This window comes from Neolamprologus multifasciatus, unplaced genomic scaffold (assembly GCF_963576455.1).
Source record: "Neolamprologus multifasciatus unplaced genomic scaffold, fNeoMul1.2 scaffold_61, whole genome shotgun sequence".
Lineage (NCBI taxonomy): Eukaryota > Metazoa > Chordata > Actinopteri > Cichliformes > Cichlidae > Neolamprologus > Neolamprologus multifasciatus.
The window spans coordinates 1-15,154 of NW_028182016.1; the positions used below are offsets into that span (position 1 = coordinate 1).

Below are 15,154 nucleotides of genomic sequence, written 5' to 3' on the forward strand. Positions count from 1 at the left end.
GAAATTTTCAGGTCTCTGTGGAAATCTATCAAAAAGATATGACGAGAGAAAAAAGTGCCTCATTTCCAGAGTTTGAAATCTGAAGAAATCTGAGCGAAGGACGAATTTCCTACCCTCAAACAAGTCTAACTCATCTCAGAACGGTAATAGGTGAGAAAATAATTCTTGAATTGTGAGCGTCAGGAGTGTCTGAAGATATACTGGGACAAGCCTCATGTCTTAACGTCGCTTCGTTAGGGAGATATGACGATTCGAATATGCCTCTCATTACAGAAATCAAGCGGTGATTTTGAACAAACTCTCCATTGACTTTCTATGGAGAGTTTTCAGACTTTGTGTTGGTCTGAGGAGATTTGCCAAAATTCTATAAATCCCACAACAATGATAATGACATTTTCTGAAAGCCAGCAAAAATACCTACGTTTTGATGTATAATTTGTGGAAGTTGAGTGAAAATTGAGCAAGTAGCAAGAAGTTGTTCGGACATGAAGAGAAGACTGCGAAACCTTCAAGTGCCTCACTTAGAACCAACTGCATAGCAACCATAACAACCCATGTATTTTGTGAAAAATCACAATTTTGCAACTCAACACTTTAAGGGGTATAAAAATAAAACGGTAAAAGATTTGAAAAAGCTGATTTATACCTGAATAGCCCAATAATTTGAGAACATTTTAAAGTTTGAATGGTTGTTCTAAGTGAAAATATGAGGAAGTAGTTAAGTTTCAAAAACAAGCAAATTTTAGCAGAATTGCGGAAGTTTCCCATTCATTTCAATGGGACAAATTAAAGGAAAAAAGCTTAATATTTTAAAAAGTATAATAGTGAAAAATACCAAAAGATATAGCCGGAAAGAGCAAAAATAGCAGAATAGTTTAAAATTTGAATGGTGAAAATAGCACAAAAATTGTGGAAGTAGTTCAACGGCGAAAAACGTACGGAAGCAACTAGAATAATAATAATAACTAGAAAAATTTGCATTTCCTGCGAAAATGCAGTGTGGATGCTTTAAAGCTGAAGCTGTCTGCAAAAACTAGCTGAAAAAGCTGAAAAGTTGTAGAAATTATAAAAACTTTGCAGAAGCAAAGGAACTTTACTAAAAAGTAATAACTTAGCAGAACTGCAATATCTTAGAGGAAACATAATACTTGGCAGAAATACAATAGCATAGCAGAACTTGGCAGAAATATTGTAACTTACCAGAAACATGATAACTTCTCAAAAATACAAGAAATTAGGAGAAATAGTATAATATAACAGAAAGAATATATTTAGCCAAAAATACTTAAACATTACAGAAACACTATGATTTAGAAAAATAGTACAACATAGCCGAAATACTGTGATTTACCAGAGACACTGTGATGAACTATGAATATTGTAATTTTAAATTAATACTATGTTTTAGCACAAATACTATAATTTGACAGAAATACTATCATTTGGCAGAAATACTATGTTTCAGCACAAATACTCTGGTTTAGCACAAATATTATAACATAGCAGAAATACAATTATATAGCAGAAATGCTATATTTAGAAAGAAAAATATAATATAGTAGAAATAATATGATTTAGCAGAAATACTGTAATCAGCACATATACTGTAACATGACAGAAATTCCTTCACTTAGTAGTAATACTATAACATAACACAAATGGTATGATTTGGCACAAAAACCATGATTTGGCAAAAATACTATGATTGAGCAGAAGTACTAAGATGTAGTAAAAGTACTTTGATTTAACAGAAATACAATTATGGAGGAGTAATACTTTAAAATGGGAGAAATATTGATACACACACACACATACACAGAGCCTAAAGGGAACAGAATTTGTGCCATGGAGTGTTAACAAGAATCTGAGGTCCATATTAGAAAAGCTGGTAAAATCATAAAAGTTTGCCGGATTGTAATAAATGATGAATATGAATTACTGGTCTGTGATAGTGTATTAATTTGTAGGGAGAAAAACATGTTGACCAAGTTGTACTTGAACCCACGACCTTTTGGTTGCAGACCCGTGTCATTACCAACTGCGCCACTGGGAAAGAGAACGGGTGCCTGGAAAACAGGGTGATGAGCAGTCAGAATTAGATCGGTGAGAGGCGAAAAACGCCATCTTTTGGAGTTACAAAACGTCGTGTAACTCAAAAACTAGGTGGACTAGAAGCATAATTCTTGTACTGGGAGAATCAGCGGACTTTGGTGTACTTTGACTGCGATTTTTATTGCTCTTTGTACAACCGTCGTTGAGATATGACGAGAGAAGAAACGGCAGACATCAGATATGATTGGCTGGCTGGGAAGCCGTGCAGGCCCTGATATGTAAATTTCAGGGCTAAGTGTCTCAGTCCTCACAGAGGATTGGCTGCCTGGGGACCTGGCAGTGATATATAGAAATAGTGTGATTAAGCAGAAATACTATAATTTAGCAGAAATACTATAAAAAGCAGAAATACTATAATTTAGCAGAAATACTATAATTTAGCAGAAATACTATAAATAGCAGAAATAGTATAAAAAGCAGAAATACTATATTAAGCACAAATACTATATTAAGCACAAATACTATATTGTCACTGTATGGCATGGCAAACCGTGGGGGGTGTGGGGAAGGAGGACCCAGGCGCAATGCTCTGTGTATAAACAGTGCGTTTATTTACAGTGTGTGGAAATAACAACAAATTCCTGTGCTTTCCCCAGACTCCCGTGTCGTGTCTTCTCCCAGTGTTTGTGCTCTCCGCTCCCGTGTCTCAGCACTCCCCGTGCTGGCTGCTGTCTGGCAGTCCACCCCTCTCCTGTGGACACAATAGAAGCAGCCGTCAGGACACATACAATCGCGGGCATACACACACACTAACCAAGCACAACTGGATGACTGACGTGAAGTCTCACGCAATGATCCCGCGTCGGTGGGAGCTCCAACACTCTCTTAAGTAGCTTAAGGCTTAAGTAGCCAGAACCAAAACAAGCAAAAACAACAAACAACAAACCTTCCCAGGTCACAGTCCCAAAGTCAGACCGCGCATCCCGCAGCGGCGCAAAAAAAGCGCCGCTCTCCTGCTCGCCGCTCTCCTCCAGCTGCGGCGCGGGCTCCTCCCGCTCGCCGAGCTCCCCTGGCTGCGGCGCGGGCTCCTCCCGCTCCCCGATCTCCCCCGGCTGCGGCGCGGCCTCCTCCCGCTCGCCGAGCTCCGGCGTGGGCTCCACCTGCTCGCCGAGCAGCGGCGCTGGCTTCTCCTGCTCGCCGAGCAGCGGCGCGGGCTCCTCCGGCAGCGGCGCTGGCTTCTCCTGCTCGCCGGGCAGCGACGCTGGCTCCACCGGCTCGCTGAGCTCCTCCGGCAGCGGCGCTGGCTCCACCAGCTCGCCGAGCTCCTGCTCGGGCAGTGCGAGCTCCGCTGGCTCGCCGAGCTCCTGCTCGGGCAATGCGAGCTCCTCCGGCTCGCCGAGCTCCTGCTCGGGCAGGGCAGGTCCGGGTGGCGACGTAGCAGCCGGTGAAGAAGATGGCAGAAGGGTGACTGCAGGCGGATGAGATGACGGCGGTGCCACAGCTGCAGATGTTGAAGCAGCGAGTGGTGTGGAGACCTCTGACCGAGGTGATGTTACCTGCGCTGTCGGCTCGTCCACTGCAGACACAAACACAGATGGGGAGGGAAATGGAAAATTGTCCGTACTACTCACCACAGCCGACTCTTGAGAAGTTCGTGGATTAGGCTGCGGTGAGGAAAGCCGGCGGCGCGAACGTCGTTTCCGTGTAGACGTCGGGGCCGGCATCTCAGGCTGTGAATCCACCAGCGGTCCGGGCCGGTGAGCAGCCTGAGGAGGAGAGTGTAGGTGGAGGGTGGAAAGCAGGAAGTCCAGGACAACTGGATTGAGGGAGTCCACCAGCCAGGGGAATTTAACAAGCGTCTCCACATATGTACAAGCATAGAGCAAAAGGGGAAGTAACACCAAAAATACATAAGATATAACTAGTCCATAACTGCTCAGGTATCCTGGGTTGCTCAGACCCAGAACCCTGACATATATTAAGCACAAATCCTATAAAAAGCAGAAATACTATATTAAGCAGAAATACTATAAAAAGCACAAATACTATTAAAAGCAGAAATACTATAAAAAGCAGAAATACTATAATTTAGCAGAAATACTATATTAAGCACAAATCCTATAAAATGCAGAAATACTATCATTTAGCACAAATACTATAAAAAGCAGAAATACTATCATTTAGCACAAATACTATATTAAGCACAAATCCTATAAAAAGCAGAAATACTATAATTTAGCAGAAATACTATAATTTAGCAGAAATACTATATTAAGCACAAATCCTATAAAAAGCAGAAATCCTATAAAAAGCAGAAATACTATAATTTAGCAGAAATACTATATTAAGCCCAAATACTATATTAAGCACAAATACTATAATTTAGCAGAAATACTATAAAAAGCAGAAATACTTTAATTTAGCAGAAATACTATATTAAGCACAAATACTGTATTAAGCACAAATCCTATAAAATGCAGAAATACTATAAAAAGCAGAAATACTATAATTTAGCAGAAATACTATATTAAGCACAAATCCTATAAAATGCAGAAATACTATCATTTAGCACAAATACTATAAAAAGCAGAAATACTATCATTTAGCACAAATACTATATTAAGCACAAATCCTATAAAAAGCAGAAATACTATAATTTAGCAGAAGTCCTATAAAAAGTAGAAATACTATAATTTAGCAGAAATACTATATTAAGCACAAATACTATATTAAGCACAAATCCTATAAAAAGCAGAAATACTATAATCTAGCAGAAGTCCTATGAAAAGTAGAAATCCTATAATTTAGCAGAAATCCTATATTAAGCACAAATCGTATATTAAGTACAAATCCTATAAAAAGCAGAAATACTATAATTTAGCAGAAATACTATAATTTAGCAGAAATACTATAATTTAGCAGAAATACTATATTAAGCAGAAATACTATAAAAAGCAGAAATACTATAATTTAGCAGAAATACTATAACACACATATACACAGAAAGAGAGAGAAGCAAGTTTTTAGGTCAGTCAAGCAGCCTGGGAGCTGCAAAATTTGAATCCACCAATCAGAGAGGCTGTGTACTTTTTCCCGCCAAAACAGGTGCAGCCGTTTTTACACACGCAGCAGAGAGGCAGGATTTTTGCAGTCTATTTCTCATAGTGAGGACTAAACTCAAACAAATGGCCATAATTTCCTAACCGTAGGGGCTAGAACGGTCATTCTTACACCGTTTTGTTCAGAAGAGATGGGGGAATCTTCAAGTGTTGACAATTTATCATTAAAATATGAATTATTAAAGATATTGACTTCTAATGCACCATAACTGAGTAGAGGCGAAGCAAAAACTGCCTTGACCTGCCCTCAAACAACGCTTTCTAACTCTAAATCTATTTGGAGTATCGATATCATTCTTTCACCGTAAGAGACAGCAGGCTTTGGTGAACAGTCATGGATATTTTCAGGTCTCTGTGGAAATCCAAAAAAAAGATATGACGAGAGAAAAAATTGCCTCATTTCCAGAGTTTGAAATCTGAAGAAATCTGAGCGAAGGACGAATTTCCTACCCTCAAACAAGTCTAACTCATCTCAGAACGGTAATAGGTGAGAAAAAAATTCTTGATTTGTGAGCGTCAGGAGTGTCTGAAGATATATCGGGACAAGCCTCATGTCTTAACGTCGCTTCGTTAAGGAGATATGACAATTCGAATATGCCTCTCATTACAGAAATCAAGCGGTGATTTTGAACAAACTCTCCATTGACTTTCTATGGAGAGTTTTCAGACTTTGTGTTGGTCTGAGGAGATTTGCCAAAATTCTATAAATCCCACAACAATGATAGTGACATTTTCTGAAAGCCAGCAAAAATACCTACGTTTTGATGTATAATTTGTGGAAGTTGAGTGAAAATTGAGCAAGTAGCAAGAAGTTGTTCAGACATGAAGAGAAGACTGCGAAACCTTCAGTGTCTCACTTAGAACCAAGTGCATAGCGACCATAACAACGCATGTATTTTGTGAAAAATCACAATTTTGCAACTCAAAACTTTAAGAGGGATAAAAATAAAACGGTAAAAGATTTGAAAAAGCTGATTTATACCTGAATAGCCCAATAATTTGAGAACATTTTAAAGTTTGAATGGTTGTTCTAAGTGAAAATATGAGGAAGTAGTTAAGTTTCAAAAACAAGCAAATTTTAGCAGAATTGCGGAAGTTTCCCATTCATTTCAATGGGACAAATTAAAGGAAAAAAGCTTAATATTTTAAAAAGTATAATAGCAAAAAATACCAAAAGATATAGCCGTCATTAGCAGAAATAGCAGAATAGTTTAAAATTTGAATGGTGAAAATAGCACAAAAATTGTGGAAGTAGTTCAACGGCGAAAAGTGTACGGAAGTCCTAAGAATAATAAAGAATAAAGAGAAACAGGAAAACAATAGTGTGGATGCCTTAAAGCATCCACACAATAATAATAATAATAAAGAATAAAGAGAAACAGGAAAACAATAGTGTGGATGCCTTAAAGCATCCACACAACTAGAAAAATTTGCATTTCCTGCGAAAATGCAGTGTGGATGCTTTAAAGCTGAAGCTGTCTGCAAAAACTAGCTGAAAAAGCTGAAAAGTTGCAGAAATTGTAAAAACTTTGCAGAAGCAAAGGAACTTTGCTAAAAAGTAATAACTTAGCAGAACTGCAATATCTTAGAGGAAACATAATACTTGGCAGAAATACAATAGCATAGCAGAACTTGGCAGAAATATTGTAACTTACCAGAAACATGATAACTTCTCAAAAATACAAGAATTTAGGAGAAATAGTATAAGATAACAGAAAGAATATATTTAGCCAAAAATACTTAAACATTACAGAAACACTATGATTTAGAAAAATAGTACAACATAGCAGAAATACTGTGATTTACCAGAGACACTGTGATGAACTATGAATATTGTAATTTAAATTAATACTATGTTTTAGCACAAATACTATAATTTGACAGAAATACTATCATTTGGCAGAAATACTATGTTTCAGGACAAATACTCTGGTTTAGCACAAATATTATAAAATAGCAGAAATACAATTATATAGCAGAAATGCTATATTTAGAAAGAAAAATATAATATAGTAGATATAGTATGATTTAGCAGAAATACTGTAATCAGCACATATACTGTAACATGACAGAATTTCCTCCACTTAGTAGTAATACTATAACATAACACAAATGTTATGATTTGGCACAAAACCCAGGATTTGGCAAAAATACTATGATTTAGCAGAAATACTGTGATTGAGCAGAAGTACTAAGATGTAGTAAAAGTACTTTGATTTAACAGAAATACAATTATGGAGGAGTAATACTTTAAAATGGGAGAAATATTGATACACACACACATACACAGAGCCTAAAGGGAACAGTATTTGTGCCATGGAGTGTTAACAAGAATGTGAGGTCTATATTAGAAAAGCTGGTAAAATCATAAAAGTTTGCAGAATTGTAATAAATGATGAATATGAATTACTGGTCTGTGATAGTGTATTAATTTGTAGGGAGAAAAACATGTTGATCAAGGTGGAATCAAACCCACGACCTTTTGGTTGCAGAACCATGTCATTACCAACTGCGCCACTGGGAAAGAGAGCAAGTGCCTGGAAAACAGGGTCATGAGCAGTCAGAATTAGATCGCGGTAAGAGGCGAAAAACGCCATTTTTTGGAGTTACAAAACGTCATGTAACTCAAAAACTAGGTGGACTAGAAGCATAATTCTTGTACTGTGTGAATCAGCGGACTTTGGTGTACTTTGACTGCGATTTTCATTGCTCTTTGTACAACCGTTGCTGAGATATGACAAGAGAAGAAACGGCAGACCTCAGATATGATTGGCTGGCTGGGAAGCCTTGCAGGCCCTGATATGTAAATTTCAGGGCTAAATGTATCTGTCCTCACAGAGGATTGGCTGCCTGGGGACCTGACAGTAATATATAGAAATAGTATGATTAAGCATAAATACTACATTTAGTAGAAATACTATGTTTTAGCACAAATACTATAAAAAGCAGAAATACTATAATTTAGCAGAAATACTATATTAAGCAGAAATAGTACAAAAAGCAGAAATACTATAAAAAGCAGAAATACTACAATTTAGCAGAAATAATGTATTAAGCACAAATCCTATAAAAAGCAGAAATACTATAATTTAGCAGAAATACTATAATTTAACACAAATCCTATATTAAGCACAAATCCTATATTAAGCACAAATCCTATATTAAGCACAAATCTTATAAAAAGCAGAAATACTATATTAAGCACAAATCCTATTAAAAGCAGAAACACTATATTAAGCACAAATCCTATAAAAAGCAGAAATACTATAATTTAGAAATACTATAACACACACAGAAAGAGAGAGAAGCAACTTTGTAGATCAGTCATGCAGCCTGGGAGCTGCTGGATTTGAATCCACCAATCAGAGAGGCTGTGTACTTTTTCCCGCCAAAAGAGGTGCAGCCTTTTTTTACACACACAGCAGAGAGACAGGATTTTTGCAGTCTATTTCTCATAGTGAGGACTACCCTCCAAACAAATGGCCATAATTTCCTAACCGTAGGGGCTAGAACGGTCATTCTTACACCATTTTGTTCAGAAGCGATGGGGGAATCTTCAAGTGTTGACAATTTATCATTAATATATGAATTATTAAAGATATTTGACTTGTAATGCACTATGACTGAGTAGAGGCGAAGCAAAAACTGCTTTGACTTGCCCTCAAACAACGCTTTCTAACTCTAAATCTATTTGGAGTATCGATATCATTCTTTCACCGTAAGAGACAGCAGGCTTTGGTGAACAGTCATGAAAATTTTCAGGTCTCTCTGGAAATCTATCAAAAAGATATGACAAGAGAAAAAAGTGGTTCATTTCCAGAGTTTGAAATCTGAAGAAATCTGAGCGAAGGATGAATTTCCTACCCTCAAACAAACGTAATTCATGGCCAAAGAGCAATAAGTGAGAAAAAAATTCTTGAATTGTGAGCGTCAGGAGAGTCTGAAGATATATTGGCACAAGCCTCATGTCTTAACTTCGCTTCGTTAAGGAGATATGACGATTCGAATATGCCTCTCATTACAGAAATCCAGCGGTGATTTTGAACAAACTCTCCATTGACTTTCTATGGAGAGCTTTGAGACTTTGTGTTGGTCTGAGGAGATTTGCCAAAATTCTATAAATCCCACAACAATGATAGTGACATTTTCTGAAAGCCAGCAAAAATACCTACGTTTTGATGTATAATTTGTGGAAGTTGAGTGAAAATTGAGCAAGTAGCAAGAAGTTGTTCGGACATGAAGAGAAGACTGCGAAACCTACAGTGTCTCACTTAGAACCAAGTGCATAGCAACCATAACAACGCATGTATTTTGTGAAAAATCACAATTTTGCAACTCAAAACTTAAAGAGGGATAAGATGAAAACAGTAACAGATATGAAAAAGCTGAATCATACATGAATAGCTCAATAATTTGTGAACATTTTAAAGTTCGAATGGTTGTTCTAGGTGAAAGTATGAGGAAGTAGTTAAGTTTCAAAAACAAGCAAGTTTTAGCAGAATTGCGGAAGTTTTCCATTCATTTCAATGGGACAAATTAAAGGAAAAAAGCTTAATATTTTAAAAAGTATAATAGCAAAAAATAGCAAAAGTCATAGCCCGCATTAGCAGAAATAGCAGAATAGTTTAAAATTTGAACGGTGAAAATCGGCTGAAAATTGTGGGACTAGTTAAGTGCCAAAAAACGTAAAAAAAGTGGCAACTAGAATAATAAAGAATAAAGAGAAACAGGAAAACAATAGTGTGGATGCCTTAAAGCATCCACACAATAAAGAATAAAGAGAAACAGGAAAACAATAGTGTGGATGCCTTAAAGCATCCACACAATAAAGAAGAAAGAGAAACAGGATCTCAATAGTGTGGATGCCCTTTCAGGCATCCACACAATAAAGAGAAACAGGAAAACAATAGTGTGGATGCCTTAAAGCATCCACACAACTAGAAAAAATTGCATTTCCTGCGAAAATGCTGTGTGGATGCCTTAATGCTGAAGATGTCTGCTGAAAAAAGCTGAAAAAGTTCAAATAAAGTGTTGCCCTGAGTAGAATCCGAACCTGGCCCTTTTGGTTTCAAGGCAGCTAGTCATCTCACTGAGCCAAACTCATTCTCACAAAGGAGAGGTGGAGAGACTGACAATTCTGTTGAAATGAGCAGAAGCTGCTGAGAAGAGGTGAAAAGGCAGAAAGCTTTGCAAAAAAGAGGTGAATCAGCAGAATTTCTGCTGAAAAGAGTGAAAGAAGCAGAAAGTTGCACTGAAAAGAGGTGAATCAGCAGAATTTCTGCAGAAAAGATGGAAAGAAGCAGAAAGTTGCACTGAAAAGAGATGAATCAGCAGAATTTCTGCTCAAAAGAGTTTTTTCTGAAAACAGCTGAAATTTGTGCTGATAAGAGGTGTAAAAGGCTGAAAATTTTACTGAAAATAGTTGAATGGGCATGATTTCTGCAGAAAGGATGGAAAGATGCAGAAAGTTGCGCTGAAAAGAGATGAATCAGCAGAATTTCTGCTCAAAAGAGTTTTTTCTGAAAACAGCTGAGATTTGTGCTGATAGGAGGTGAAAATGCTGAACCAATCAGAGGTACTTCTTCTGTCTGCTTTATCAGGCTGTGTACTTGTATGTATTTCTGCCATGGAGTGTTAACAAGAATGTGAGGTCCATATTAGAAAAGCTGGTAAAATCATAAAAAAGTTTGCAGAATTGTAATAAATGATGAATATGAATTACTGGTCTGTGATAGTGTATTAATTTGTAGTGAAAAAAACATGTGGATAAGGTGGAATTGAACACACGACCTTTGGGCTTCAAACCCGTGTCATTACCAACTGCGCCACTGGCAAAGAGAGCGGGCACTTGGAAAACAGGCTGATGAGCAGTCAGAATTAGATCGCGGTGAGAGGCGAAAAACGCCGTTTTTTGGAGTTACAAAACGTCGTGTAACTCAAAAACTAGGTGGACTAGAAACATAATTCTTGTACTGGGAGAATCAACGGACTTTGGTGAACTTTGACTGCGATTTACATAGCTCTCTGTACCTCCGTCGCGGAGATATGACGAGAGAAGGAACGGCTTCATTTTCGGAGTTTGAAAACTGAGAGGAGGACAGATTTCCACCCCTCAAACAAACGTAATTTATGGCTCAACGGTAAGATGACTGTAAAAACTGCTTCGACCGTGAGTGTCAGCAGTGTCTGAAGATGAATTGGCACAAGCCTCATATCTTAACTTTGCTTCGTTAAGGAGATATGACGATTTGAAAATGCCTTCAGTTTCAGTATTTCAGCTCTGAGTTTCACAACGTCCCCATAGACTTTGAATGGGGAGTTTTTAGACTTTGTGTCACTTCGAGGCAAATTGTGAAAAAAAACGTAACTCGCACGATAATTATAGTAACACTGTCTTAAAGCCAGCAAAAATTATACGTTTTGATGTATAATTTGTGGGGGATGAGTGGAAATTGAGCGAGTAGCAAGAAGTTGTTCAGACATGAAGAGAAAATTCAGAACGCACCAGTGCTCATTCTGAGTTAATTGCATAGCAACCATAGCAACGCATGTATTTTCTGAAAAATCACAAATCTGCAACTGAAAACTTAAAGAGGCATTAAATGAAAACGGTAACAGATATGAAAAAGCTGAATCACACAGGAATAGCACAATCAACTTCTTCACCTCCACGTCCTCTTCCTCCAACTTCTTCACCTCCACGTCCTCTCCCTCGGCCTCCTCTGATTCTCACTCTTCTCACTCTTACTGCTCCTTCCATTGTACTCCACATAGACAGCTTACCTGTGGCCTGTTTATAGTGCTTAGGCTGATTGCAAAGTGGACTAATTATCTAAAACAGTTTTCACATGTGAAAGTGTGCCAGACAGTTGGCAAAATAGTGTTAATGATAGCCATACATGTGTATAATTTTGCTAGGAGTGTGTTGGAAATTTGGTAATTGAGTGTAAGCAGTGAGTTGTGTTTAAAGTTCTGCAAAAAGAGTGTTGTGCAGTGAATTGTGCCTACAGTTTTTCAAAGTGTGTGTTACAAAATTGCAAACTGAGTGCAAAGCAGTGTTTGTGCTTTTAGTTTTGCAAACTCAGTGAGTGGTTTTGCTATAAGTATTAATAGTTTTAGGAATTGTGCTATAAGAATCACAGTTAGGGTTTAAGCATTCAGAAAAAACTGTAAATGAAAACGGTAACAGATATGAAAAAGCTGAATCACACAGGAATAGCCCAATCATTTGAGAACGTTTTAAAGTTTGAATGGAGTTTCTACGTGAAAGTATGAGCATGTAGCTAAGTTTCAAATACAAGCAAGTTTTAGCAGAATTGTGGAAGTTTCCCATTCATTTCAATGGGACAAATTAAAGGAAAAAAGCTTAATATTTTAAAAAGTATAATAGTAATAAACACCAAAAGATATAGCCGGAAAGAGCAGAAAGAGCAGAACAGTTTAGAGTTTGAACGGAGAAAATCGGCTGAAAACTGAGGGAGTAGTTAAGTGCCGAAATACGTGGAGCAACTATAAGAATAAAGTTTAAAGAGAAACAGGAACTCAATAGTGTGGATGCCTTTGAGGGCATCCACACAATAAAGATTAAAGAGAAACAGGAACTCACAACTAGAAAAATTTGCATTTCCTGCGAAAATGCTGTGTGGATGCCTTAACGCTGAAGATGTCTGCTGAAAAAAGCTGAAAAAGTTTAAAAGTTGCAAAAAGTTGCATGGCAGTGAAGAAACGTAAAATTCTGCTGAAAATAGGTGAAGAAGCAGAAAATTTTGTTGAAAAGTGGTGAAAAGCAAAAAATTCTACTGAAAGGGGCAAAGACGGAGAAATATTTGCTGAAAAGTGGTGAAAAAAAAAATTGCGTTGAGCAGGATTTGAACCTGGCCCTCCTGGTCTCAAGGCGCCCATTTATCTCACTGAGCCAAAGTCAACCTCACAAAGAAGAGGTGGAGAAACTGACAATTTTGCTGAAATGAGCAGAATGGCTGAGAATTGTGCTGATAAGAGGTGAAAAGGCTGAAATTTTTTCAGAAAAGAGATGAATCAGCAGAATTTCTGCTGAAAAGAGGTGAAGAAGAAGAAAGTTGCGCTGAAAAGAGATGAATCAGCAGAATTTCTGCTCAAAAGAGTTTTTTCTGAAAACAGCTGAGATTTGTGCTGATAAGAGGTGAAAAGGCTGAAAAATTTTCAGAAAAGAGATGAATCAGCAGAATTTCTGCTGAAAAGAGGTTAAGAAGAAGAAAGTCGCGCTGAAAAGAGATGAATCAGCAGAATTTCTGCTCAAAAGAGTTTTTTCTGAAAACAGCAGAAATTTGTGCTGATAAGAGGTGAAAAGGCTGAAAATTTTGCTGAAAAGAGTTGAATGGGCAGAATTTCTGCAGAAAAGATGGAAAGAAGCAAAGAAATTGCACTGAAAAGAGGTGAATGAGCAGAATTTCTGCTGAGAATTTCTGCTGAAAAGAGTTCAATCAGCAGAATTCTGCTGAAAAGAGGTTTTTGCTGAAAACAGCTGAAAAACCTGGGGTTTCTGCTGAAAAGTGGTGAAAATTCGCTGAAAAAAGTTCAATCATCAGAATTTCTGCTGAAAAGAGGTGAATGAGCAGAATTCTGCTGAAAAAAGGTTTTTGCTGAAAACAGCTGAAAAAGCTGGGATTTGTGCTGAAAAGTGGTGAAAAAATTTAAAATTCTGCTGAAAAGAGTTCAATCAGCAGAATTTCTGCTGAAATAAGCTGAATGAGCAGAATTCTGCTAAAAAGAGGTTTTTGCTGAAAACAGCTGAAAAAGCAGGGATTTGTGCTGATAAGAGGTGAAAAGTCTGAAAACTTTACAGAAAAGAGGTGAATCAGAAGAATTTGTGCTCAAAAGAGATGAATCAGCAGAATTTCTGCTCAAAAGAGTTTTTTCTGAAAACAGCTGAGATTCGTGCTGATAGGAGGTAAAAATGCTGAACCAATCAAAGGTACTTCTTCTGTCTGCTTTATCAGGCTGTGTACTTGTATGTATTTCTGCCATGGAGCGTTAACAAGAATCTGAGGTCCATATTAGGAAAGCTGCCAAAATCATAAAACTTTGCAGAATTGTAACAAATGATCAATATGAATTACTGGTCTGTGATAGTGTATTAATTTGTAGTGGAAAAAAAACATGTGGATAAGGTGGAATTGAACACACGACCTTTGGGCTTCAAACCCGTGTCATTACCAACTGCGCCACTGGCAAAGAGAGCACGCGCCTGGAAAACAGGCTGATGAGCAGTCAGAATTAGATCTACTTCCGTCGCGGAGATATGACGAGAGAAGAAACGGCTTCATTTTCGGAGTTTGAAAACTGAGAGGAGGACAGATTTCAACCCCTCAAACAAACGTAATTTATGGCTCAACGGTAAGATGACTGTAAAAACTGCTTCGACCGTGAGTGTCAGCAGTGTCTGAAGATGAATTGGCACAAGCCTCATGTCTTAACTTTGCTTCGTTAAGGAGATATGACGATTTGAAGATGCCTTCAGTTTCAGTATTTCAGCTCTGAGTTTCACAACCTCCCCATAGACTTTGAATGGGGAGTTTTTAGACTTCGTGTCACTTCGAGGCAAATTGTGAAAAAACCGTAACTCGCACGATAATTATAGTGACACTGTCTTAAAGCCAGCAAAAATACCTACGTTTTGATGTATAATTTGTGGGGGATGAGTGGAAATTGAGCGAGTAGCAAGAAGTTGTTCAGACATGAAGAGAAAATTCAGAACGCACCAGTGCTCATTCTGAGTTAATTGCATAGCAACCATAGCAACGCATGTATTTTCTGAAAAATCACAAATCTGCAACTGAAAACTTAAAGAGGCATTACAGTTTTTTCTGATTGCTTAAGCACATTTTTTGTAACTATTGGCTATTTTTGCAAAACTCTACACACAAATAAGAAAACCTGTCACCCAATTATCAAAACATTGTAGTTCTCTTGCAAAAGCGAACACAGCTAGATTAACTCTTCAC

The 15,154-nt window shown here is 37.7% G+C and overlaps 1 protein-coding gene and 1 long non-coding RNA gene across 2 annotated transcripts; one reads left to right on the forward strand and one right to left on the reverse strand.

Annotated features, from left to right (window-relative positions):
- Positions 1-2,509: 2,509 nt before the first annotated feature.
- On the reverse strand, positions 2,510-3,891 carry LOC146490189 (uncharacterized). The gene is made up of 2 exons (XM_085153409.1): positions 3,213-3,891; positions 2,510-3,080 (listed from the first exon to the last, which is right to left on the reverse strand). Exons 1-2 carry the CDS (start codon positions 3,774-3,776, stop codon positions 2,862-2,864), a joined length of 783 nt encoding a protein of 260 aa, XP_085009535.1. The 5' UTR covers positions 3,777-3,891; the 3' UTR covers positions 2,510-2,861.
- Positions 3,892-4,877: 986 nt separating this feature from the next.
- LOC146490190 (uncharacterized) lies at positions 4,878-15,001 on the forward strand. Its single transcript, XR_014872940.1, has 3 exons — positions 4,878-13,492; positions 13,524-14,002; positions 14,033-15,001. It is a non-coding gene; the product is annotated as an uncharacterized LOC146490190 (long non-coding RNA).
- The last annotated feature ends 153 nt before the right edge of the window (positions 15,002-15,154 follow it).